The sequence below is a fragment of the Cygnus atratus genome, chromosome 3 (assembly GCF_013377495.2).
Source record: "Cygnus atratus isolate AKBS03 ecotype Queensland, Australia chromosome 3, CAtr_DNAZoo_HiC_assembly, whole genome shotgun sequence".
Lineage (NCBI taxonomy): Eukaryota > Metazoa > Chordata > Aves > Anseriformes > Anatidae > Cygnus > Cygnus atratus.
Genome location: NC_066364.1, coordinates 68328806 through 68356002, shown reverse-complemented (window position 1 = coordinate 68356002; position 27197 = coordinate 68328806). Strand labels below are relative to the sequence as shown.

The following is a 27197-nucleotide window of genomic DNA, read 5'->3' as shown; positions in this document are numbered from 1 at the left end:
GAAAATTAATGTGCTGGCAGTGCACTGCTGGTACACATAATTGTAATTTTTGATTTTCATTCTAATGACTCTATCATTTGTATGATACTTAGACTATACATTTGAAGCATAAAATCAAACAGAGTAGTTGTAGAATTAGGAAGCTCCGGCTGAATATGAGGGGGCACTTCTTTACTGTGAGGGTTACAGAGCACTGACACAGGTTGCCCAGAGAGGCTGTGGAGTCTCCTTCTCTGGAGCTATTCAAAACCCACCTGGATGCCATCCTGCGCAGTGTGCTCTAGGTGATCCTGCCGGCAGGGGGGTTGGACCAGATGATCTTCAGAGGTCCCTTCCCACTTCAGCCATTCTGTGATTCTGTAATTAGGTTTTGCACTTTATATGACCATGTAGTGAGACAGTCTGGAGAGCTGTATGGTCTGAAAATTCTGCTCAGAAAATAATCGTTTAGTACCTGTCTAGATCATTGCCCAGTCTTAGAAACGCAAGGAGATTTGGAGCAGAAAGCAAGACCTGGGGCCGTAACAGCCCTGACCTAGGTTGGATATGTTGCCTTCAGATTGCACTCTGAGGCTAGCAGTGAAGTGCAAATACGTAAGCTTGCTGAAGGTAAATCATTTACCTCTTCACTTTCATCACAACCACTGTGCTTGTGGCCAAGAAATCAAAGCAAGCAGTTGACGTCATGCCAGCATCCTGGTGTCTATTACAAGCCTCCCACCTGCTTGCAGGGCAGCAGCCTGGGCAGCAGATATTCAGGGGGATCACAGGGGTCAGGGTAGTGGGGTGCTGATGTTGGGTAGCTGGGGTGTATTGCAGGGGGCATGAGGGGGTCTCCAGATGGAGAATTCAGCCACTGCTGTTGCTGAGATAACCACACTCTTAGTTAAGAGTGCATCTCCTAGTCTAAGACTAAGAGAAGTGCATGGAAGAGAGTGTTGTTCTTAAAGGCAGTTAAAAAGAGACTAATCATGCAGTAGTAGTTGCATCATAAACTTCCCTTCCTTCAGCTGAGGTGCAGCTGACCACATCCATGCTTAGGTAGACGTTTGTTCCTGAAATCTTCATTGGTTCGCTCATAAGCTGTAATTACCTTCTGTTGACAAATCATATACAAGAAATGATAACCGAAATAGAACATGTATTACTTTGCATTCCTGTTCTTTCATTTAAAGTGATTAGCTGTTTTATCTCATAATCTCTGAATGTCGACTAGCTTGAAACTTCCCATTCATGGTCTGTATTTGTTTTTCTTTGGCACTTGAATTTGGAAGCAGGAAACAATCTGAAAGTAATTGTATTAAGTGTTTCAGCACAAAGATTTTAAAATATAATAGCTTGGCATATTACTCCATCTTCTCTCTATTCCTCAGAGGAAATAAAATGGACTTAGCAACTTTCATCCAGGCAGCTTTTGTACTGCATCCTGTTTCCTTCCTCATGTTTGAGTAAGCACCGAAATTTCTCTCCAAACTGAGTAAACCTGTTCTCTGTGTTGTAGCAGTCACTTCGCTGAACACACGTGTTTTGTTCACTTTTCTGATGTTGATACAGGGTTTGGGCTGTTCACATGCATTGAGTTCAGGCAAGTCTGCATTTTGCCCCCCATATCAAAGGAAAGCATTGCAGAGAATAGAGAGGAATATGCATAGCTAAACAGATAAGTGTCTGGGTGTTTGCCCTGGCTTTTTAGGCTGCTTGAAGGGAGTCTAGCACCTCCCCAGAGCCCTGAAGTGCTGCGTGTGCAATTCCTGCACTTGTTGGAGGGCTGAAATCTCTGCTTTTTGCTCGCTGAAAGGTAGAGAAAGAGGGATCCAAAGTCGAAGGAAAATTGACCCTTGGAAAAGCTTGGCATGAAAAGGATTAAGTCCCTGGAAACTTTGTTTGGAAACGTTAGGAGACTGCTATGTATGTATGCTGGCAACCTTCATAAGAGACAAATTATTTTCCCACCCTCTCAAGTACTTGGTAGTTTATCTGTTGTTTATATTAAAGATTGATCGTGCTTATGTATTCCTGACAGAGTTCTCATTCATCACCCTGAGCCACGTAAGAGGCTGGAGGAGAAGAATGGGGGTTACTGGAAAGTAGACGTGATCTCTAGCTCTGCTTTTAAAATGACATGTCCTGACATTAGCTTTGTTCCTGTGAATCATTGTGTTTGTGTAACCCCCCCGCCCCCTTTTTTCTTGTTGTTGCTTCCATGTTTGATATGTTTTTCTCAGGAATATTCAAAAAAAAGATAATACACTTATTACAGTGATATTGGGGAACGTTAATGACGACACTTGTCAAGTTACTATCTCAAGAGGTTTCTGCTCCCTGCCATGCCCACCGCCCTGTTTGCTGGCTCTTGCTTCCTCCCCCAGCCCCAGCAGCCATTTCCTCCCTCGGAGCAAGCCGCGCAGGCAATTGTTTCAGCCTGTGCCAAGCGAAAGGGGTGGAAGGGGGCCAGGGGAGTGAGGACAAATGCATGAAGGCTGAGACTTCCTAAAGTCTGTCAGCTGCCAACAGAGAGGGACTTTCTCCCACGGAAGCAAGAGCTGATCTGGAAGCTGCTCCTCATCCTCCTTGAACCCACTGAAGGCTTCCAGCCTCTAAGTGTTCAGGCAGCTCCTTGTGATCACCTTCAAAGGTTGAGAGTCAAAACTGCTGGCAAGGGGCGGAGACTGAAAAGGAATTTGCTAGGTTTTGCAAGCTGCTTGGGATTATGGGGGCATACTACCAGCCGTGCTTGGAATCAGGTCCAGAAACCTCTAGAGAGGGCTATTTTACCACCCTGGCTTGTCTGCCTGGAAGTCCCTTCCCATCTTCCCGAGCCATGCTTTGATCCCATCTTTCAGGGTGTTCTGGTGCAAAATAGTTACATGGGCAAATTTTCAGCCAATAGTTTTAATCCCTTGAATTTCTGAATTGCAATGTGCTTATGTTTTCCTAATAAGAAATTCTTTGGATCTTAAAAGAGGCAATTGAAGTAATTGATATTTGACAAACCAGAGCAAATTATCTCCGAAGAGATTGTCATTTAATACAGATTACCTTCTCTTTTATCTGTACTTCTACTAGAAATACTTCGCCTGGCATATCTTAATTCTGCACAGATTTTTTTTTTTCCTGTGTCATACTACATTAATGTCTGACAGCACTTTTGTGCGAAGTCCTGTAAAAGATTTCAATTTTCAGTAGCATCTTCGAGACTGAGATGTGACTGTAGATGCTGGCTTGTGTTTATAATTAAACATCTGCTCCACAAAAGCAAGAGATGACCAAAAGTTCTGCAGACGTAGGGGAATTTAGATATGGTAGTTGTGAAGAAAGCGTATCTTCAGTGCAATCGAGGGAGAAGGAATAACGTAAGGAAGTCTTATATCTCTAAGAATTTTCAAACATTTTAAATCAATCTAATTATACAGAAATATCTATTTTGGAAGACTAGATGTTTGTAAAAGACTTTGATTCCAACTCATTTGGATTGTTTGTTTTTTTTTTTCCCCATATGACTACTTTTGATGACATATTGTACATATCAAGAATGAGAGAATTTATTTCTGGGTTGGGAATAGTTTTTTAATCAGACTCTGTAATGTAAATAGACCTCTATTTGAAAGTTCATTCAAAACTGAGTACTGGTGTATATTTAAAAGCACTGTATGGTAAAGTAGAAGTATCCCCCAGTGTTTAACTGAAAGCGTGTTTTATGTGTGGTTTTGTTTTGTTTTTTAATGTTTAACAGTGACTGAAGCTGGCTTTGGTGCTGACATTGGGATGGAGAAATTCTTCAACATCAAATGCAGAGCCTCTGGCTTGGTTCCCAGTGTGGTTGTACTTGTTGCTACAGTGAGGGCTTTGAAGATGCATGGAGGTGGGCCAAATGTAAGTTTTTGCACCTTTCTTGGAAAATGAAATTGTCGCTGAAGTTTGCAATAAGTAAAATATCTTGGTTTAAGAAACAATGGGGGTAGCTTTTGGAACAATATTTAGATACCATCTCTGAGTTACCTCATCGTATAGTTGTTAGCTCCAAAAGCAATGCAGAAATGCAAAGGCACAAACGAAAGAAGAGGGCTGAAAGAGCTCTGAAGAAGCACTAAATCTTGTGAGGGAGGGAAGTTTGCTTGTATGGAGGAAAGAAAAAAAAAGCTATAAAATGTATATATTTTCTTTTCCCTGCATTTTGAAATAGCATATCTGAGTGCACTGAAGTAGTCACAAGCTGGGAAAGTTGGCAGCTGAGGAGGACAGAGAAGAAAGTTCAGGCTGCAGTATGTGAGCGGAAGTAGGGAACATTGTTTATGAAAGTTTTGAGATTTCTTTCACTGCAATGATGGGAACTCCTTCTGTCCTTTTAGTCTGCTCAGGTTAATTCCCTCAGGGATGCAAAGGTAATTGGTACAAGTGTGCAAATGTTTTCTCAGTGTACCAAAAGTATATCACTTTTTGCTATTTAAGCCAAGAAGACACTTGTATAGATAACTGATTCTAGAAGTACTCCTCAGTCATACAATCAGACTGGACTCTGCTAGCCAAGCAGACAGACACTAAACTCCTTAAAACACTTTCTTTTGTCCGGCAGCATGCAAGAGAGTGATGCTTCCAGGGAAACAGTCTTACTGGATGAAAATACCAGAGCTGTTTCCGCAGCCACAAAATTTTGGACTGCGTGGTAGTCTTTACAGCAAATCATCTCGTAGAGCTGAGCTTTTTCCATTTTCAGTCTTTCAGGTTGACATAATTTTATAACTTTGTATCATTTTAGTCCACTTCTAATGCAAGTTTTCTTTATTTTTAATAACATTCTTTCTTGCATGTCAGGCTGGTATCCTGTCAAGCACTTTATCATTCAATCTAGCAAATATACCACTTGAATACATCCTCATAGCAGTCTCTATTTCTGTCTGAGTTGTGTCTTTAGCAAGTATAGAGCTTTCATTTGGTCATGTAATACATGACAGATCCACACTGAATGCCAGATACTTTTACTGGGATCTAGCTATAAAATGAACCAAGACCAATGCCTAGGAGAAAAGTCACCAAGTCCAGTACCTGAGATTGATATATTTGGTCATGGGAGGCTCAGTACAGTACCCCAGTCATACTCTGCCATACCTTTTTTCTTTCCAGCAAAGGAAGTTACTTGCATGAAATTGCTTGCCATGGGCAATAATTACAGAGCACCCAAAGATTGTTTGTCTTCTGTTTATCTGTCAGAGCTGTTCCTTCAGCCAACTGTTGGAGGTTGCTTTCCACTGTCTTTGCACTGCTGGTGCATCGTTAAACATGTAGAACAGGGTCCAATTACATTCTCTAATAAATGTTTTGCAACAAGTTGCTGAGTAACTACTGTGTCTTGCTGCTCAGATACAGTGGGAAGTGTTGCTACTCTCCTTGCATCGGTGTAACTTGCAATAAAATAGAGGCTGCAATCACCCTATGATTTTTTGTGCCATATTTGTACTGCCAGGCAGTATAGAAAACAAGCAAAAGTGCACTTCTGACTACTTAGGATCATGACAAGTGTTAAATCTGTGATGACTTTGATTATTATTCCAGGTAACTGCTGGTGCACCCCTGAAGAAGGAATACACAGAAGAGGTAAGAGGAGCTATTACAAAACTTTAGGAGGAGTTTTTTTTAAAAACCACTTGGTGGTTATCCCTCCTGTGTGTGCTATGTGTGTCACTGCATGGTAGATTGTACTGAGGAACTGAATCAGCTGAAAAATAACTTTTCAGTAAATTTTCGAGGATCAGTAAGTTTTCAGACTGATCAGCTCTTCATTCAAGTCCGTCATATAGCCTCTCAAGCATTTCTGGCATTCATGGCAGCACAAGGGCAGAGTGGTGCAGGGGTCAAAGACACTCCCTGCAATTCATGACAGCTTAACCTGTTCATTAAACAGCAGGCTTAATCTGGAATTGGATGTCATTCTTCAAACAAAAGTAGATTCTTCAAGTTTGTTTTCTTTGTCTCTTTGCTGTCCTCTGGTATTTTGATAGTTTTACAATCAGATCACCTTTAGGTTGAATACAAATTCAAACAGCCACTTTAAGTCTTTTGATTATATCAGGCTAAGGATATGTGTTATTGCAATTACGACAAGCCCAACAAAGTCTGAGATAATAGAGTAAATAAGGAAATCTAGTAATGTGCTTTTATCTGGGACACATGCATAGATTAGAATATGTATCTAATGTCATCAATTAAATAGCACACTTCAGAAACTCAGAGGTAGTAAATTTTCCAAACTGTGTGTTTACTGATGAATATATAGGTGTACATATCTGACTTAAGTAGTGAGTGGATGTGTTGTGTGATACCCTCTATATTTTGAAGTCTCCCGCGTGTGTAAGTCTTATAAACTACATCTCTGTGGGTCTAATACTTCTGAAGTCAGTGGGATGTGAAAGTACCTTAGCAGGATTTCCATTATTGATGTGTTTCTGTGGCATTGCACGAAGGACTGTAATCCAAGTCCATTCTTCCTGTATTTGAATATGAAAGAGGTTTAAGGTGTCTCCTCTGCCCATAGATTGATTTGTCCTCTGAGAACGAGAGGACATGAGCACAAGGTGACCAGAGTAGCTAAGGAGAAAAATGATCTGCCATCCACCCCAGTTTTGGGGCAACATGTCTGTTGTATTACTATCTGAAGGTGTCTCCTTCAAGGAAGCCACTGATCAGAGTAGGAGGGAAAGGGGAACAGGCAACAAGGCTGCCAGTGTTTTGTGTGAACCTGCCCACAGACTCTTTTTGGTAACCTTTGTATTGACTGGCAGCCAGTCATCAGCTGCACTGTCTTCTCATGTCCTGGAAAAGAGCAATGCATTCATGTACAAATTTTGGACACTGCGTAATCACTTAAATATGTCTGTTGCTTATTAATTTAAGTAAGAATTAATAACTACCAAAATGTTTTGTCTAGAAACATTTTACTTGCCCGCAACTGTCATGATCAGCACTGTTTATGTTCAGTTTAATTTATGGAAAATCCCATTAAAACATTCCATTTGGCAGGAGCAGGCTTGATGTATCTGACCATTTCCATTAATTTTTATTTAATTGTGTAGAACCTCCAGCTGGTAGCTGATGGCTGCTGTAATCTACAGAAACAGATTCAAATTACTCAGCTCTTTGGAGTTCCTGTTGTGGTTGCTCTAAATGTCTTCAAGTAAGTCTGTTCGTTTGTTACTTTTATGAGTAAATTCACAGATCAAATTTCACACTTTTTCTTGATTTATAAATTAAACAGTTTGGGCATGAAGAAAAGAAAGTATTGAAGAACTTTTAATTTTTTTCTCCATTATGAATATCCTTTAAATCCTTAGCTTGTTCTTAAGGTTTTAAAGCTACAAAAAGTATATAACGTTATGGAAATATTAATGTCCATGTTAATTAGTTATAATAATTATTAAAAGTGTCCTTGAAATGCAAGTATACATGCTGCATATAAATGTGCTATGCATATGTCAACTTTTATATAAAAACTACTGATGTAGAGTAAGGCTAAATTTATAAGATTATAAAATAGAACTAATTAAACAAACCAGAATTGTTTGGTTGGCAGAACTGACTCTCCTGCTGAGGTTGATCTGGTGTGTGAGATTGCAAAGCAGTCTGGAGCTTTTGATGCTGTACCCTGCAATCACTGGTCGGATGGTGGTAGAGGAGCAGTAAAACTAGCTCAAGCTGTGCAAAAGGCAGCCAATCAGAAAAACAGTTTCAAATATCTCTACAGCTTGGAGGTAAGATTTTTTTTTTTCTTTTATGAATGCTTGCTACATCAGTTTTGGATTTAAAATGAGAAGAATGTTGCAACAAAGCTATCTAGCATACTTGGAAAGGGGCTTGACTTAAAATCATAAAACCTGGAGAGAGCAAGCAATCTTTGTTGCTTGTCTAATCAGTAGTGCAGGATACTTACTGGTAGTGCTTATTAGTGCATTGAATATTTTTGATAAGGTCATATTTAGCATAAAAATATATCTGTAGGTGAAACATCTACAAACTGTTGTAGGAGACTTCACAAAGATACAAGTCATGAAGCTTTTCCTGACAATCATGTAAAATGAAATACAGTTACTGTCTCACAGTCATAGGTATTGCACCGATTTGTGGCTCTCTGAAACATTCACTCCCTACAAGAGAAAGGTGTTAGAGATAGCTTGGGTGCACTGCACATCTGTCCAGGCACGGAAGTTAACACAGAGAGAAAGCTCTGTCTTTACCAGCACCCACCTGCATGCCCACAGCGTGGGTGGCCTGATCCTGCTGCTCCTCTCCCACTGATCAGGATTGGAGTCTGCTACTGCAGTGTGGCCCCACAATGCATGGGTCACTCCTGCTGTGGGCCTTGGGCCCTCAGCCTGTCTAGCAGCAGCCCCTGGCCCCCTGCCCTGCTCCAGCCACTGGCAGCAGCACCCAGGAACCCTGAGGCCGTGGCTCACCCAGCTGCTGGCACGCAGACCTCTGCTCCTGCCTGCGATGTTCACACCTGCATGTGCAGAGCACGGCCACGCAGAAGGGAGTCAGAAATCAGATTTACACAGGGTAGGGGACCAACTGTGCTGATCAAGCACAGGGCTCAGTCAGACAAGAGCTGCTGATCAGCCACCCTTATGTTCAACCAGCACTTTACTCCCTCTATCATTTTTCTACAGCTGTTCTTCTCCAATTGGCCTTGATTATTTCCTTTCCCCTTCAAAAATCTCCCGTTTGTTTAAAAAAAAAAAAGTTTTACGTGGTCCCAAAATACAGCTCTTGCTGCATCCCATAATGAGTTCTGTACTTGTCACCTCTTTAGTTTGTAAAGTTTTCTGAGGAAAGTGTCTTCCTGTTGACTCATCTTGGTGGATTTCCCACCAGGGACAATGGTCTCATCCTACTGCTTGGATGGTCTTAGGAAACAACCGATTCAGTGTGTTGTAATTACGACTGATTAGTTTTTTTCACTGATTACATCATTAGGGTTCCTCCACCTATCATTGTTTCTCTGATCCTTGGTCGGGCTTTGTGTTTAATATGCTTAGCTGTTAGATAACCTAACAAAGGATAGTTTGGTCCAAGTTTCAATCCTATCTCTGCTGGAGATGGTGACTCTTTTTCCGTGTCTTAGAAGCTTAGTTATTGCAGTCATCCGCAAGGTAACATCAGTAACATCACGGCAAGGTGAGCCTGTCAGGAGGAGCAGCTTGCAAAGAAGGGCTGTGTGGCCCCTGAAAGCACTGAGCTGGAGTACCACCATACGTACAGGCAGAACATTTGGAGGGACATACTGCCAGGGAAATTGCATACACAATTTCTTGGGACCTTCCCGACTATCCGAATGTGGGTGGGTTAAAATTTGGGCAGCAAAATAGACTTCTCTGGCACCAACGCAGCCCTTGTCAAATTTCAGATCTTGTTCCCAACTTGACAGTGCTGCTTAAGTTTCTTTTAGAAAAAAAGTTTGAGTGCTATTTCTGAACAGCAGAACCTTAGCTTCATTCTTTTAAATGGCTGAAAGTTCCTATTTTGATTCTTCTTGCCAGAAAAAAGTTCAGCCTGAGGTAGATGTGTCCTACTTGTTGTCTTTCAGTCTATCTCCTCCCTGATATGTACCTTGTATCAATTGCACCCATTTTATTTCTTCTTTTCACCTCCCACACTGTTTTCCCAAATGTCAGTAATCCAGCCAGCTCCTGTTAGTGTTAAATACTGCCTTCACATAATTGATGGCAGTACCTTGGGAATGTAAGTGCTATGGCATCTGTTCCAGCCTTTTTGTCCATGGAACATTTTTACAGCCAAACAATGAATATTCCTTTCTCAGTTTGTCTCGAATTGAGATGCTCTGGAAAGTAAAGATATCATTTTATGCTTTTTGCATAATAAAATGAGAAAAAAAAATAAGTTTATTTCAGAAACACATGTAGTAGTTTTCCCCAGGGAACATTTGTGCTACAGAGATAGCACACAAGCATTTGATGAATCCCATATTTAAGCTCTGAAGTTACTATATTCTATATAACTAAGAATCTTGTGGTATGAACGAATAGAAAGAATTGGTAAGGCTGGTCACTGCTCTCTGAAGGAATAAAATGAGATTGATTTCTACTTTAATGTCCTTCCCAAGCACATCTTCTTGTGCTGTATTGCATAAGCAGTGTGATTGTAGCACAGAGGGAATGAATCACACCTTTACATCACCTTAATATCCTGTAACTTAAAACAAATAGTATAAGCCTCAAAACTATGTTGAAGGGATTTTATAAAAACATATAAAAATCTTAAAGTAATGGGGAAAAAATAAATTCAGGCCAACAAAAATACTAAAATATCAATTTCGGGCTTCTGTTTCATTCTTACTGGGCAAAGGATGGGGATTGAAGCAACTTGGAGGCAGGGTAGTGAAATACAAGTTCTGTCATTTGTAAGGTATGGTAGGTCATTTACTCACTATGCTCATAGAAACATGAAGGAAAACCAGATGTTAATTATGGTTGTAATAGGGTTTTTTGATGCAGCAGTTTTGGGGGCTGAATTCTAGTGTTCAAAGGGGGGTATCCATGAAAGAAAAGTCAAGAAACAAAAGAGATGGGATTCAGACACATGGTTTCTCCCGTCATTATGCCTAAAAGGGGGGTCTAAGTGCAAGGATGTAGTTTTGTCCCTTGTCTTTATAGCAACTGCTGGAACTGCTGAAAAAAGATTTATCAAGTTGCTTGAATACTTTCAAGTCTCAGTTGCCTCAAGTTTGGGGTTTGCGGGTTTTTCTCTTTCCCTTCATTCTGCCCCTTCATTCGTATCTCTGTCTTTGGAGACTCCTCCACTCTTCCCTTTAATCCACATCTCCGTTTAATCCACATCTCCATTCAGTCCTTTGATGTCTACACGTCTCAGTTTCTTCAGTCTGGAAAAATTCATCAGAATTTACTTCCAAAACTGTCTATAATTAGAACAACTTCCAGCAGCACAGACCACTGTAGGAAAAGGTAGAAGCTGCAATAGATTCATTCAACATTTTGATGTTTTGAAGAAAACATTACCCTCAGTATTCAGAAACAAAATTCCAACTCCCTTACGTGTGAAACTGTTTTAGAACTCTTTCTACTAGTCAGACCAAAGGTTGCAGCAAGCTATATTAGTGATAGTCAGTGTGTCTTCTAATTACAGGGTAGCCCAGGACATCTGAGTGCTCTTTGGATTTGTTCCAAATGACATATATCTATTTGCAGTGCTTTTTGTAATTTCCAAATGTATCTGAAAACAAAGGCTGAAAGGTGTTTACAAATGTATATCATGTGAGAAGAATGAGAAAGGTGTTTTTTTTTTCCCTCTTGTCAAATACAAGTAAAAAGCTGAGGATCAGACTTTTCACTTTTTTATGAATCCTGAGATATGTTTATACATTTGTACCATGTTGTCAAGTAACATCCAAGCATGTGCTGAATGAGCGATTCTGGACAGTGGACACAACACAGTCGTATGGGTTCAGGACTCAGGCTCAACTAAGTGGTCCTGTTGAGTATCACAGCGAGCTAGACTAATTAGAGGACTGTGCTCGTCTGCTTATATTCCCTGAAGCATCTCAGTTGGTCTGTTTTAAACTTCCTGAGATGTCTCTACATGACACAGTGCTGTCCCACTTTTAGATTACTTTTCACATTTTCTTTGTTTCTCTAAGCAGGCAAGCTTTTGTTTTTATCCTACTAGTTGATGTTTGTACTTTTTTAATACTCTTTGATTATAGTAAGGGTTCGTTTGACATTTGGTATTAGATGAACAAATATTTTTCAGGAACTGAAATGAGAACAGAATAAACTTCAAGCATACTTTGAGGGTACTCAAAAGAATACTGCATGTATTATTTGGGGAGCATATATATGTAATGGTGTCAAAAAGCAGCCTCTGACAAGTAACCCCTGCTCTGTTGTCACTATAAAAGTATAAAAATAGGACGTAAACAGATACAGTATGCTATGAAATGCTTGCAGTATTAGGAATTGGGGGGGAGGGGGAGGGGTTGTTCATGACCAAGGATGAGATTTTTATATAATAGGCTTCAGAGTTTATAATATAGTTTAAACAATTATTAGTAGTAGTTGTAGTAAGTAGTGTAGCAGTGTGTGGTTTTAATATGAATTTTTGCCTCCAGTGCAAACTAACCCCTCTTATTTTATTGTTGAATCAGTTTCTTGCCAACTGTTTCTCTTTAGCGTTTGGAGGATGGGTTTGTTTTAAAGGCCTCCTGAACTCTGTGAAATAATTTGTGCTTTTTTAAAACATATATATATATTCTTGCTACATATGGAAAATATCAAAATATCAACTCTTATCACTGTTGACTTCCTTTCTGGGTTCACTTTTCTTGAAGTATGGGTCTTTAAGCTGCAGCAGAAAGCTATTACTCAAAGTTGACTGACCCATTAGAAGTGAGTTTAGATAACTATGGGGAGGATAGGAGAGGATGGAAACATACGCATCCCATTCCCAAATTTCTCTAGCTTTAGTGCTTGTTCTTGGTGTGGTGGGGGAGGTAAGCTATATTCCCCACTGGTGCATGCCTGGTGGGGAACCTTCCGTCCTTCACAGAAGTGAGACTTCTCTGCTTTTGGGAGGGGAATGCTTGGGGTCTCTTCTGTTTCCTCCTTTGTTGAACTCTTTGATGACTGCAGCAGCTCTCCTCAACCAGGGGGTATTAACCATAGGTCTGAATGAAGGCAGGCACTGGGTTTTTGAGATGCATTGCCCCTTCCTACAAGGCACTGGGAACGTGGTGGGTGAACGCTCCAGGAGATAAGAGAGGAGAAGGACAGGCAAATGGCATGAGGCAGGATCAGCAAATAGGGCCAGTCAGTGAGTTAGCATTGTCCCTTTAAAACAACATGGCAAAATATGATTGAAGTACCTCAAGTCACTGATTTATGCTGTGTTGGAAAACTACGTTGAAGAGCGTGAAGGTAATGAAGGGGAGGGAGGAGAAGGGGTTGTTCCAGACTTTCAGGTTTGTCAGATGACATCTATTTTTGCTAGTGCTTTGCCTTTAAGTAATATCATGACAAGTGAAAATAATTCCAGGTTGTACTGTGGAAGTTGATTACACAAATACTTTGGCTGAGTGCATTGAATAGCCTGTCCAGCCTGCAGAACAAAGGAGAGCTTTGTCAACCTGAAGCCATCCATGGGGAATATGAGGCTAAGCAGCACTTCTGGGGAGGTATTCAAGCAGTTAACAGCTTCAGCACCAGTATTTTCCTTCCCCTGCTGGGAGCATAGTAATAACTAGGGCAAATCTTGAGCATCTCAGCCTCCTGTTTTGGCTGCCCCTGCCTCTGTTGTGCTGTGGCAGTATGGTGTGCACTCATTTCTTCCAGTTGTAGCTTCAGCTGTTGGAGATGGGTCATCGGAAGCTAAGGGTAGCACCAAAACAGAGGAAACTGCTAGCAGCAGTTCTGTGTGCATTAGCTTCGGTTCCATCCACTGCCAGCAGTCTCCAAAAACAATGAACCAGGGTGTGCATACAGCCAAGGGAAGGACAGTGGCCTGAAGAGGAGGGTAGTCAAAAGGGGCTCGTAGGGCCTGCCTTTGAGGACACTGAGCTCCAGGAAAAAGACCCAAGGCAGATGATGTTTCTCTTCATTTGTAAACTGGTCACCTTTTTAATTCCAATGTAATTAGGAAGTGGGGAGATTTTCTTCGCCCTCCACTGATAACCTAAGCTGTGGAAACCATCCATCACGTGTCTTCTGCCTCATCATCCCAATATACCTCTGTTCTCTGCCTTGGAGGCAAATAACTTCTGTTTTTAAGTCCTTCATAAGGCACAGTTCAGCAAGGTATAGACACTCAATGGAATGTCCTTAAGCACTACTGGAGTAGCATAAATAAATAAAAATAAAATTGTGTGTGCTCCTTACAGAAACTTTTCCTAACAGGCAATGAAGATCATCTCCCATCTTGAAATGCCAGCTGTGCTTACCTCCAGGATGCACCAGTCTTTAAACTACTTCCCCCACCCCACTGCTAGTGAGCGCTTAGCAACAAAGCCACATTAAAGAGGAATCCCACAGGGCTGTACCAGCCTCTTCTCCCACTCCCATCAAAGGGATTTTGGTGGAGTCTGGACACTTTTTTTTTCACTGAATGGGATGTTCTGGGGTTGGAAGCTATCTTTGTTCCACTCCATCTCTTTTTGGTGTGTGTAGGCCCGTGACAGCACTGCACTTTTATGTTTGTTTTTATTATTTTTCTATTCTTCTCATGAATCAGTATTCTTCCCAGCACAGCTGGGATTTCAAAGCTGGGGAAATGGAATATAAATCTCTAAGGCCACAGGCTTAGGTGTTGATTCACAAACTGTTTAACTTGACTGAATATGCTTTTCCGCAAATTAAAAAACAAAATCTCCTCCTGTGCCAACAAAGGAAGAAGAGTGCTAGAGACTTGGGAATCCTTCTGTCAGCCACAGATCTTCTGGAACCAGAATATACAGATACTTTATTAAATGTGTTTTTATTTTATCCAAGGGAAAAGCTAGAAGTAGGAGTTTGAATGTGCAGAGTCAGCTATTGTTTTAGCACTGCACTCTGTCACCCCACACAGCACCTTCAGCCATACTCCCATCATATGTTTTCATTTGGCCATGTTCCCAAGGAGAGGAATGAGTGATGTCTGCGTACTGTTCCACTTAGTCAACCAGTGCTAAGTGAAAGCACTAGTTCTTTATTATCGCTTTCAGGGAATGCATAATTTTTTATTTTTTTTTTAAAGTGCCACTGCCTTGAATTTTAAACTATTTTAAGAATTTCTGTTATGACACAAATCCAGAGGTTGGTGATCACGTAAATAATACTGCCACTAGTTCATAGGCAGTGGGACTGAAGCGAATGTTTAAAGAACTTGAAGTATCCAATGTGTGATGCAAGTGATGGTGCAGTGAGTGGCTTTTCTATATTCTCTGGTTAAATGCATGTTTTTCAGCAAATCTTAAGTTTTCTGAGGGAATAAATTAGTTTAAATTTAATGTTTGTCATAACTGGGAAGAGATCCTTTCAGACAGAGGTACACTGACTGAATTCAGGTATTCAATTTAAGCTAGATAACACCAGTGCTTCTCGTAGTAGCTGTGCCGTTTGTTGAGACTTCACAGAATGAAGACTGACTACAAACTTACAGCTGTTGGTTCTGGCTTTTCAGGGATGTTTTCTGTTGGATCCAGTTTTGGTTGGGAAGAGTCAGGAGGAATATTTAATAGCAGAAGGAGGGAAGGAAGGACCAGGAGTTGTTTTTAGCAATCTCTGAGATTGGCTCTGGGCGGTTAGGATGACAAACTCCTTTCTTCAGTAACCAAAGAGCTTATAGTCATAAAGTCTAAGTCATAAGTTGGGCCCCTCGCTACAGGAAGGACATGGACGTGCTCGAGCGAGTCCAGAGAAGGATGACCAAGCTGGTGAGGGGTCTGGAGAACAAGTCTTACGAGGAGCGGCTGAGGGAGCTGGGGTTGTTCAGCCTGGAGAAGAGGAGGCTCAGGGGAGACCTCATCGCTCTCTATAGGTACCTTAAAGGAGGCTGTAGCGAGGTGGGGGTTGGTCTGTTCTCCCACGTGCCTGGTGACAGGACGAGGGGGAATGGGCGAAAGTTGCAACGGGAGTTTTAGGTTGGATGTTAGGAAGTACTTCTTTACTGAAAGGGTTGTTAGGCATTGGAACAGGCTGCCCAGGGAGGTGGTGGAGTCACCATCCCTGGAGGTCTTTAAAAGACGTTTAGATGTAGAGCTTAGCGATATGGTTTAGTGGAGTACTTAGTGTTAGGTCGGAGGTTGGACTCGATGATCTTGAGGTCTCTTCCAACCTAGAAATCTGTGTCTGTGTCTGTGTCAGGTGCCCAGACATGGGTGCAAAAGATGGGAATCCCAAGCACAGTCCCTAGCCAGGTCCCTGGTAATGTGAATGTCTCATTTCACTTAGTACCGACTTTGACAACAAGACCAATGTCAAGAATCCCATCCCTAGCAGAGCGTCCCTGCCCCTGTGCACTCTCTGTGCTGGTATGTTTCAGTGATCAGTTTCCAACACTTTGAGTGTTTCTTTCTGCAGTGATGAGGTTTAAACCATATCTGTCACTATTTGTCCTTATAGTAAACTGGATCTGCAAACTGATTTGGGTTAAGATAGCGATTTTTTTTTTTTTCCTGTGTTATGTTTTAGCCTGGATCGCTTTCTCTGGTATGTGCAGCTGCACAACCAGTGGTGCTGCCCTCTCAGTTGCACTGCCACAACAGTGAGTGTAAGCAGCAGAGTGAGGGAGGAGCAAGGAGGGGCCATGTAAGTTGGTCCGCTGTCCTTGGAAATCCTTGTCAAGCTCCACTTGGAAAAATGATAATCTTCAGGTTGCTGTCCTGACTGAAGGAAGAGAGAAAGAGTGAAAGCAATGTTAGAAAAAGCTAGCATAAATTAAAGCTGTAGTATATTACCTTGTAGTAAAAAGTATGTTGATGATAGTTTTGGAAGATTGAAGACTGTGTATAGACAGCATAAATTTGTACTAACATCACGTCTGGCAAGGGAGGCGGCCTGGAAGCAGCAGTATGGCTGAACGACGACAATGGTGTGATTTCATCTTGGATAGTCAGCTCAGTCTTGAGAATGACAGGCTCTCCTCTTTATTACTGCTGCTTTCTTGGTTTGATTGTTCTCTATCAAATATTGAAATGTACTGCTTACACAGATACTGTTCTTGTGAAAGCAGTTTGTGCGCCTTTGCTGTAGCGCTTGTTAGGCTTTAGCCAAGGAGTTAATCCTGTTTATGGTGTGGGTGCTTGGCAGCCTCAACAAGCATGTGTGTTTGTGCTTGCCTCAGAAGGAGCATATGGCTTTGGTAGCTCTGCATGTGCGAGATTTCAGAAATGTATATTGCCTCTAGTAGGGCTGGGATGATCAGCTGTTTCTCAGAGCAACACCAAAGCTACTTAGCTGTCAGCAGATATTCGTACAGTGTGGCCCTGTAGCACCTTCTTACATTCAGTATACGTTTACCTTGGGCATTTCATGCCACCTTTTTCTTGAGAAGTTAAAACTGAATTTGAAAAGAATTCTCTGAAGAAGCCACAGTTCCATCAGCATTAGTACTAATACATGGTTGCGTTCTATAAAAGTCAGTTTTTGTCTAAATTCGTGTTGTTTGTTGTGTAGCTGTCACCTGTCCTCTACTTAAATGTGCTTAGTTGCATAACATTCATAACCTTCCTTAAAGGAAATGAAACAGGAACAGCTTTTATTGCTGATCCTAAATCTTACATACTTTTGACACATGAGTTGTCTGCACATTTTATAAATATCATTGTCACCGTAGCAGGTCAGTTAGCAGAGGTGCTGTGGAGCTAAGTCAGTGTTTGTAAGGGTGCAGTTCGACACACACCAGCCAGGCAGGACTTTTTGTTCTTCTTTCATTGAGAAGGTTTTAATGAGGACTTGCGAACAGTTGCATCAGTGCTGCTGAAGGTGATGCATTGTCCTTTGAGAGTAGGAATCACAGACTGGCTGGGGATGGAAGGGACCTCTGGCAGTCATCTGGTCCAACCTCCCTGCTGGAGCAGGCTGTCCAGGATCATGTCCAGATGGCTTTTGGAGATCTCCAAGGAAGGGAACTCCACAGTATGAATGAACAACCAGTTCAGGAATGCCCTGGGCTATTGTAGGAAATTCTTGGATGAAATACGTGACAGATACAGAAGAACTTATTTTTTCTAAATGCCTGAGAGATGTGGCTTCTGCAGGCAGATATTTGACCAAGGTGTTTAAGGTATGACTAGGTAGCTCACAAGATTTTTTAGAAGCTCGGTATCAGCTGGAGTAGAAATACTGCTTAAAATATCTTAATTATTTAGGTACTAAATTATTTTTCAGCCCCTTTGAATTCAGCTAAACTCTTTTCCATATGAGTTAGCACTGTGAAGCATTGCTACATATGGTGGATCTTTGTTCCCATCAGTGAAAGTATTTCCACAGTAAAGTGCAGATTAATCAACAGATTTGCTGAAAACTTAAAGCTAAACTTGCCCATAAAGACCAGACAAGAACAACGTAGAATTGTTCCTACAAGTGTCCTGTAAACATCCAGAGTTTTACTTTGTCAAATGCGTAAAAACCCTCTTGAATTACAAGGACTTCTTTTCTAATAAGTACCATTATGCTATTTTCACCTGAAATGAATTTGTATTTCTCATATAATCTAGTACGTGGCTTTTTTTTTTTTTTGGAGAATACTTCTATAAGTTAAATTTAAGTTGAATTTTCCAGCAATATTGCTTGCTAACTGACACACAGGAAACATTTTAGTTCAAAATGCTCTTACACTATGATTCTAAACAGATGATCACTTGAAGATCCCACTAAATACTAAGAAGCAGGTGGATCCTTAGCACAGTGTAATGGACTCTTCTGCTTACTTCTGAAACTTCAGGAAGGAAGCATATTCCGACAGTGTGCACATACATGGGCTGTGTTAATGTGTGCCTCCCTGCTGATTTCTGTCTGGGTTGTGCTCAGCCAAGTCTCATCTACATGCGTTGTGAGGTTAAATAGGCACAAACTCGTCTATAACATCATGTGCTTGCCTCACCCACTTGACATATGCATGTGGTGGTCTCAGAAAAACAGTTTTGTTTGCCAGTCACACTCTTGCATCTGCTTTCCAACTGGTGATTCTTTTGAGGTTAAATTTGCAAAAATTGAGGTGTGGTTACTGGCTTGAAAATTTTCCAAAATGATGATGATGTTTTTAAAAAAATAAATAAAAATAAATCTGTAGGATACAGTCCCACTGTCCAGCTCAGGTTCAGTCATGCAAGAAGCGTAGCACATCCTGGGAGACAGGGTGCCCCTGCCTTCGTTAAAGCAGTCTGTGGTGATGCTAGCCAGAACCCTGCTGCAGTCTGTTTGGAAACTACGGTTATAGTTGCTGGAAGGAGGCTGAGGACATAGTAATTATGCTGCTGTCAAATTAGTTTGAAGTATTTTGAGGCAAATGCAAATTGAATCTAAATAAGCATCTCCATCTCAATGCATTTACTGAGATTTAAGCAGAAAGCTGTTAGCTTTGATGTTGGCCTACCGATAATGAGTAGGGGAATTCCTCTTGCCTTTGCTTTTGCCGTTTCTGTTAGTTCTTCACTGCCAGCAAACAGCACCCAAAGGGCAAGCTTAACAAATGTTTTGCATTTCTTCCACTGCACTCTAGACTGCAGTGGGCATGAATGTACTTTATAATCAACCTGGAGGAATTTTCGTCTTTTGATGGCTACCCATGTCACTGAGGTATTCCACTCAGGGTAATGCTGCCAGGAATTATATCCAGGATATTCGCAGTGTGTTACCTCTAATCCTCATTAGATTTTATTGCCCTGCTTGGATTCATTTAAAAAGCCTGAAGTGAGGAACATGACATCATTCCACCCAATTAAGGTGCAATAATCATATAGTCAGCGTGTTCAGAAGGTGTCTTGTGGTATATCTTTAAACCCTCCTCTGAAATTTCTTATGTAAGGGAGGGATTCTATTTGAGACTTACTAGCTTTTAGCTGTATTATATTTAAGCTGTTTGAAAGCCTGGCAAGCTTCTTGTCTTGTGATGTCTCTGTTACTGGAGTTCTTCATTAATGTAAAGGCAGACTACTTTAAAATTTCATTTTTCTAAAATTTAATCATAACTACAAAAAAGGTCAGCCTGACCCAGGACCTTCAACTGATGCATTTTTGCAGGAAAAAAAAAAAAAGGCACTACTTCCAGATAGGCATTGCAAAAATATGATTAACTGTGGAACTTCCTATAAATGCGCTGGGTAGTCTGTTATTCACATGCCAACTACTTGCCCTTGTTGGAATAAAACTAAATACTTCATTTTTGTGTTTTGGTGCCTTTTGTGTATTACTTGCTTGAGGTTACCAAGTCTTTGTTCCCAAGCAATGTCTCTTTGTTCAGCATTTCTTCTGCGTGTGTTGTGACTTAAATATGCTCGAGTACAAATTACAGGTGAGGTGTCCACTGGGGTATCGCATGCATCTCTGGCCATCTCTGGCTCAGCACTGAAGTAGCTGAACTAGTGCAGTCCATCCCTCATCATCCTGTTCACACTGAAAGAAGCAGAAGAGGTTGGTTTGTTTAGAATAGGCTATAGGGGTCATAATTGTTGTCTTCAAGGCCGTGCAAAACAAAAGGAATGAGAATTTACCCTAAAGAAATGATGGCACAAAAAGTAAACGCCTGACCTCTCCACAAAAAAACTGTATGCTGAAAATCTGTGAAAGGATTTCCAATGGCCTAAATATGAAAGTCTGAATCTGCCTTCAAGTGGAAGCTGTAAGGGCAAGACACACATTCAATTTGAGTTTAATAATGTGATGTGGATACTCGTAGCATTTGGAGCTGAGTTTAGTGACTTCATGCTGCCAACTCTGTAATGCACAAATAGTGCAGATCCAACATGATGGAGTAGCTGACATCATGATTCTAATTCATGTACCTGTAGCTGAGCATCATATCCATCATGAGTGCCCTTTGCTTGTTAGCAAGCCTGTTTAAGAAGGATGAATCTAAATGAGAGATTCAGATTTCTCACTCAACAAATAAGATTCTAGTTTCTCTTGGCTTGTGTTCATACTTGTATTGTTTCTCTGTCTCTGCAGCTTCCTATTGTTGAAAAAATAAGGATCATTGCTCAGAAGGTGTATGGAGCTCAAGATATAGAATTGTCTCCTGCTGCACAGTCACAAATCGATCGTTACACCCGGCAGGTAAGAACACCAGTGAATTAAGAGGTCAGTTACCTGTTAGATGAGAGTCTCAGGAGACCTGAGGTGGTAAAAAGATTCTCAAATTGGAGTGTTTAGACTAGCCTTGCTAAAAGGCATGAGCTTACCTGTGATGTTGAACTGTGGAGGTCAGTATGGATTGCTATGGATTAGATTAGATTGAACAGAGTGGTTTTCACCTTGAAAGTTATCTTCCTATAACTTTCATACATGTCTATGTAAGATATGAATGATGGTTGGAATCATTCTGAGGTTGCTGATGAAATTGTGCGCTTTCTATGCAGAGTGGTAATTTAGGGTTACTGCTTTAAATGTGTCAACTGCACATCTGCAAAAGTAGTTGCTGGTGAATGAGCATATGAATGAACATTTGTTCCTTCAAAAAATTAGTTTTCCAACACAAAAGACCTGTGCACAGTTACACGTTTTAGTAACAAAGTTCCCAACACTTTGAAATTGTTTGCTTTCCTTCGTGTTATTTTCAAGGGATTATAAATGCTAGAAGATGAAATAGGTCACTGTTCCTAAAACATACGGGAGTGGGCTTTGTTACAGCTTGAAAACAGTTTTGAAACCATGTGGAGAGGTGAATATATTTCTGTAAACGTAACAGCTTCTGCAAGTAAACATGGCTGGAGCCGTTCTGTCAGAAAATAGAAACTATGGATGATGTGTCATGGAAAAATTCCTGAGCATGCTTCAGCAAATTGGTCAGACAAGCAGAAGTATAGCCGTCTTCTCTATAATGTAAATCTACTGAGAATGAACTTGATTTTCTAGATGGAAAAGAAGCTTACTTAGTCTACTTGAAGCAGAATAATCCATTTCTTTATCTTTCCCCACTGTGATTCTCTAATCCACTTTTAGTCTAAGTGTTAGCAGTATTAGGAAATATTTTCACAATGTCATTAAAGGATTGTCATCAGCACTGAGCTATAGAGTCAATTCCCTGCAGTGCTGCCTCTCCTCCTGGCCTTGTGAATTGCATCCCTGTTTGTTAAGGCGTTGAACAGAAGAGTGGAAGGTGCCTGACTAAAGGTTAATTGATAACCTGGGAGACAAGGTGTTGGGAAAGCTCCTGATGGCCTTTCCGTGACTTTTTCCTACTTTTTGAGTAGTTGCTGCACTGTCATAAGTAAAGTGGCTGCCATCATCTTACACTTTTTGTCCTGTTTAAAAACAAAGTGAGCATTATGAGCCATTTGTTTTTACCCTTGAGAAGATGTTGGTACTCTTAGAGAGTTTGGGGCTATGAATCCCAGTCTAGGTATATAACTAGGTCACTAAGTCCCAGAAATAAGTATTGTCTAGAGAGATGTGCCCTTCCGGAATTGTATTGAGTAACGTAGGTTTCTTGTTCTGTGTGGTACTTGTTGTGCACCCTTTTCTGAAAATAGCACACACTAACTCTTGTATAGGCACCTTTTGTGCCTAACTGTAGAGTGAGAATCCTCTTAAATAGCTGTGTATGACTACAGGCAAGTCTCTTTGGAGGTATGGGCCTGAGCTGAAAGACAGTAGTGTGTAAAATACAGTGTTCTGTCCATTTCTGAAATATTAGATGTTAAGGAACTGAGGTTAATTGTTGCTTATAGATTTTAGGATTTACAGAAATGCTGATTACAAAGTGAAAATGTGTTCTGTGTTTTCTCTAATCTTAAAAGCATTTCTCTCTCATTTTCTTTCCATTTTCTGTTAGGGATTTGGAGATCTTCCCATCTGCATGGCAAAAACTCACCTATCCCTCTCCCATCAGCCTGAGAGGAAGGGTGTTCCCACTGGTTTCATTTTGCCGATTAGTGATGTGCGAGCCAGTATTGGAGCTGGATTCATCTACCCTCTGGTAGGAATGGTGAGTGCAGAGCATTCAACTTGATTACTCCCCTACTTCTGATCCAGCTTGATAGGGAAGTGCATTTCCCCTTTGTCACTAAAAATGTATAGAACCAGGTGAGTCCTCATTTTTTATAATAATTTTATCCTCCCATGTTGTGTAGCTCTATGTTGATATGAAAAGAGAATTAGGAAAATGTAATATACAAAAGCTCTGACTATAGGGTCTGAGACAATGACTCTTCCCATTGTTCCTGTTTCTGATGTTTTTGAGTCTGAGGTACATAGGCACCCTAATCCTGGAAAAAAAAAAAATATATATATATATATGTTTACATGTCTGTTTCCTTTGATTATTCAATTTGCAGCCTTTAAATAACTGTATTTACTTGATCTTGGTGTATTCTGTGTTGGAAGGGACCCACAAGGACCATTGAGTCCAACTCCTGGCTATACACAAGACCACCCAAAAATCAAACTGTCTGAGAGCGTTGTCTGAACGCTTCCTGAACTCTGTCAGGCTCGGTGCCATGGCCACTGCCCTGGGGAGCCTGTCCCAGTGCCCGAACACCCTCTGGGTGCAGAACCTTTCCCTAACACCCAGCCTGACCCTCCCCTGTCCCAGCCCCATGCCGTTCCCTCGGGTCCTGTCGCTGTCCCTAGAGAGCAGAGCTCAGCGCCTGCCCCTCCGCTCCCCTCGTGAGGGAGCTGCAGGCCGCCATGAGGCCTCCCCTTAGCTGGCTCTGCTCTGGGCTGAACAAACCAAGGGACCTCAGCTGCTCCTCATACGTCTTGCCCTGTAGACCCTTCACCATGTTCATATCCCTCCTTTGGATACTCTAATAGTTGTACATACTTCTTAGTTATGGCACCCAAAACTGCACAAAATGCTTTGTTGTGGTTTAGCCCGGCTGGCAGCTAAACACCACACAGCCGTTTGCTCACCCTCCCCCCTCCCTCTCTGGGATGGGGGAGAGAAATGGGAAAGTGAAGCCTGTGAGTTGAGATAGACAGTTTATTAAGACAGGAAAATAATAATAACAATAATAATAACAACAATAGTATTAATAATGTGTACGAAATAAGTGATGCACAATGCAATTGCTCACCACCCGTTGACCGATGCCCAGCCTATCCCCGAGCAGCCGGCCCCCCACCCCGGCTAGCCACCCCTATATATTGTTCAGCATGACGTCAGATGGTATGGAATACCCCTTTGGCCAGTTTGGGTCAGCTGTCCTGGGTCTGTCCCCTCCCAGCTCCTGCTGCACCCCCAGCCTGCTCGCTGGCAGGACAGAACGAGAAGCTGAAAAGTCCTTGGCTTAGTGTAAGCACTGCTCTACAACAATTAAAACATCAGCATGTTATCAGCGCTCTTCTCATCCTAATCCAAAACATAGCACCCTGCCAGCTACTAGGAGGAAAATTAACTCTGTCCTAGCTGAAACCAGGACATGCTTGAGGTGAGGCCATGTCAGTGCAGAGTAGAACAGAATAGTTGCTTCCCTCAGCCAGCTAGCAATGCCGTGCTTGATGCACCCCAGGACATATTCGGCCCTTTTGGCTGTCAGGGCACACTGGTAACTCATGTTTATTTTGCCATTGACCAGAGTCCCCCAGATCCCTTTCCACAGGGCTACTCTCCAGTCTCTAATCCCCCAGTCTGTATGTATAGCCAGGGTTGTTCTGTCCCAGGTACAGAATCTGGCACTTGCTCTTGTTAAATTTCATAGTCGGTGATTGCCAGCACTCTGATCTGTCAAGATCTCTCTGCAAGACCTCTCTACCCTCGAGGGAGTCATCAGCTCCTCCTAATCTAGTATCATCTGCAACCTTACTTAGTATACCTTCTAGTCCTGCATCCAAGTCATTTATGAAAACATTAAAGAGAACTGGCCCCAAAATGGAGCCCGACAGAACCCCATTAGTGACTGGCTGCCAGCCTGATGTAAGCCAATTTACCCTTTGAGCTCAACCGGCCAACCAGTTGGTCGCCTATTTTATTATGCATTTGTCTAGCTGTATGCTGGATGTTTTGTCCAGAAGGATACTGCGCGAGACAGTACCAAAAGCTTTGCTAAAAAATCAAAAAAAAAAAATCACATCAGCTGGCTTTCCTTGATCAACTAGGTGGGTGACATTGTTGTAAAAGGAAATTAAGATGATATTGTAGATGCTACGTCTTTCTTCCATAGTGTATTTCCATGAAAGGAATTGTGCTGGGGGAAAGGGTATGATTAAAAAGAATGCTTTTCTGTGGTATCTGATGAGCCCAATCCATTCCCAGCTATAAGGAGCCTCTCTGCCCGTTCTGTAAAACTAAGTTATAGTGGGAAAGGCATTGGTTTGTAACTGCAGAAGTTAGTAGCACCTTCTTTCTCCTTTTTAGAGATGCAAACAATGGGGTATTAAAAATGGAAATTATCCGTTTTTTTCTAACTGTTCCTTAAAAGTATGGACTTTAGATTAGGAAGCTCCTACTATTTTGTCCCCTGACATGGCTTATGAAAGTATCTGAGAAGTTACTGCTCGTGCCCTTTGCTAACCATGCACATCTTATTTCAAACAATAGTTGAACTGTATCTGACGTCTTATAGTATGAATTATTACTTATATGTAGCTGATTCATGGGATGGTCCTAGAGAAGGGATGCAAAGGCTATTGCATTTCCGGATAAGAGTCCTCTCCCAATGTTATCTCATCTTCCCAGAGCACGGCCTGATTTCCTTGTGTAGCAGTACACTTAGGAAAGGCTGAAAGTTTCTAATCTATTGTTTTGAATTCCCTCTGAAACAATCAAGTGTTTGAAACAAGGAAGGAAGTACTTTCTGACCAGGAGAGTTCCTGGAGTTCAGGAAACTGTGTCACTTTAACTCACTGGACATGGGGATGTGCTTTCCTTCTGTGTGGCTACATGATGTGAATCCACGAGAAGTCCAGCACAGCTGTGTGTTTAAATTATGTAAGACTCAATCACTGGTGACAGAATACAGTTTGTCAGAAGTTCTAGTATCTCCTTCATGGCCTAGATTCAAGTTTGAACTGGAAATTGTATGTCATAAAGTTGTGAGGAGGAGTAAATATGAAGAATGGGCAGCAACTGCTTCAAATCCATGAGGGAGCTATTCTGTAGGATGTCAGAGTGAAATGTTCTTGGGCTAAGCTTTCTGAATGAGTCACACTGCCCTCCTCAACACAAACTAGCTGAGGTTCAGCCTCATAAATCTATAGGAACTGTCCATAGGAGCAGTATAGACCAAATGAGTTTCAAGGCATACCTCACGTCTTTGGTTTGCCACCTAGAATCAAAAATATGGTTCTTATGAAGGACATTTTATACATACATATAAATATATGATTTCCAGTTGAAGGAAATTTTAAAAAATATGTCCAAGTTAGTTATCCTGACTTTAGTGAGAGGTAGTATAGCCATGGATCGTTTCCCACACAAGGAGCAGGGTAGGTAGTATATTTTTAGTGTTGTGTGTTCTAGAAGAGTTTTTAGGGTAAGGTGCTGTAGAGACATAAGATCCCCAAGAGAAAAAAATCTAAGTAGACAGCAAGTGATCATTAATTACTTGGAAAATACTGCTAATGATAAGAAATGTGGGACAGAACATTCCTTGGAACTGTTACAGTTGCTACAAATCTGAATGAATACAAATATGTTCCTAACACCTTTGTGATACAATTCTTTCTCTATAATTAAAAGTATGGCAAGAGGTCCACTTGTTGCCTTTCAGAATTGATGCTTGTGATTTTCAGGAAACACACTCCTGTAATAGGAAAGTGCTCTCAAAAGTAGAATTCTATTTTGCCAGCTCAAGATTTTGTTTGTGTATATTACTGTCAACAATTAAGTCTTAGGGCTTGTTCAAGAAGGAATATTTTTCATGTAAGGTTACTAAACTGAGTCTTCCTTTGACAGTTCTCTTACTAATAAAGCTATCTGAAAATGTCTACATCAACAAAGTAGAAAAGACCACAGAAATCCTGGTGACAGCATATGGTGAAAGCATCCAGTCATGATAGTGGGTTAGATTTCTTTATAGAGGGAAATTTTTTTTTTCCTTTCATTATTTGCTGGATAATTGTATTTAGTGGAAAAGGATCCTTAATAGCTAAGCTGCTTGGAGTCTTCTTACAGCCGAGGTCTTTCTGATGGCACAACACATGCTATTGGACGATTTGTCTGTTAAAGCTGTAATGGTAATTCTGATGATAATTAAATGTTGAACTCCGTTCTCAAAGCATGTTTTTCCTGGACAAGCTCCTCTCACTCTAACCTGTCAGAACTTATCAGTGGTAAAGTAGATTGTTAGAGATCTGCTCCAGTTGAATTGGGAGGAGCATTACAAAGAGTTAAGTACTGCTGAAAAATAAGCTATCCGCATTAACTAGCATTTGTAGTTTAGCCTCGTCATTAGCATGTGTAAATTAGATTTGTATTTTTCCTAGAACTGTCAGACTTCGTTTTTTTTTAACTAAATATTTAGTGTATTGTCTTCATATTCTCTAAGCAATATTTGTTTTGTATTATAGTTGGCTCTGGTTCCCTTTCAGCATGGAAGTCTTTCC

General features: G+C 41.1%; 1 protein-coding gene across 1 annotated transcript in view; it reads left to right on the top strand.

Annotated features, from left to right (window-relative positions):
* The window catches only part of MTHFD1L (methylenetetrahydrofolate dehydrogenase (NADP+ dependent) 1 like), a 151136-nt gene that overhangs the window by 79979 nt on the left and 43960 nt on the right, over positions 1-27197 (top strand). Inside the window, exons 21-26 of the mRNA XM_035538963.2 lie at positions 3734-3873; positions 5551-5592; positions 7068-7168; positions 7565-7742; positions 20661-20768; positions 22486-22638. Of these exons, the coding sequence (XP_035394856.1) occupies positions 3734-3873; positions 5551-5592; positions 7068-7168; positions 7565-7742; positions 20661-20768; positions 22486-22638 (722 nt within the window). The remainder of the gene's footprint in view (positions 1-3733; positions 3874-5550; positions 5593-7067; positions 7169-7564; positions 7743-20660; positions 20769-22485; positions 22639-27197) is intronic.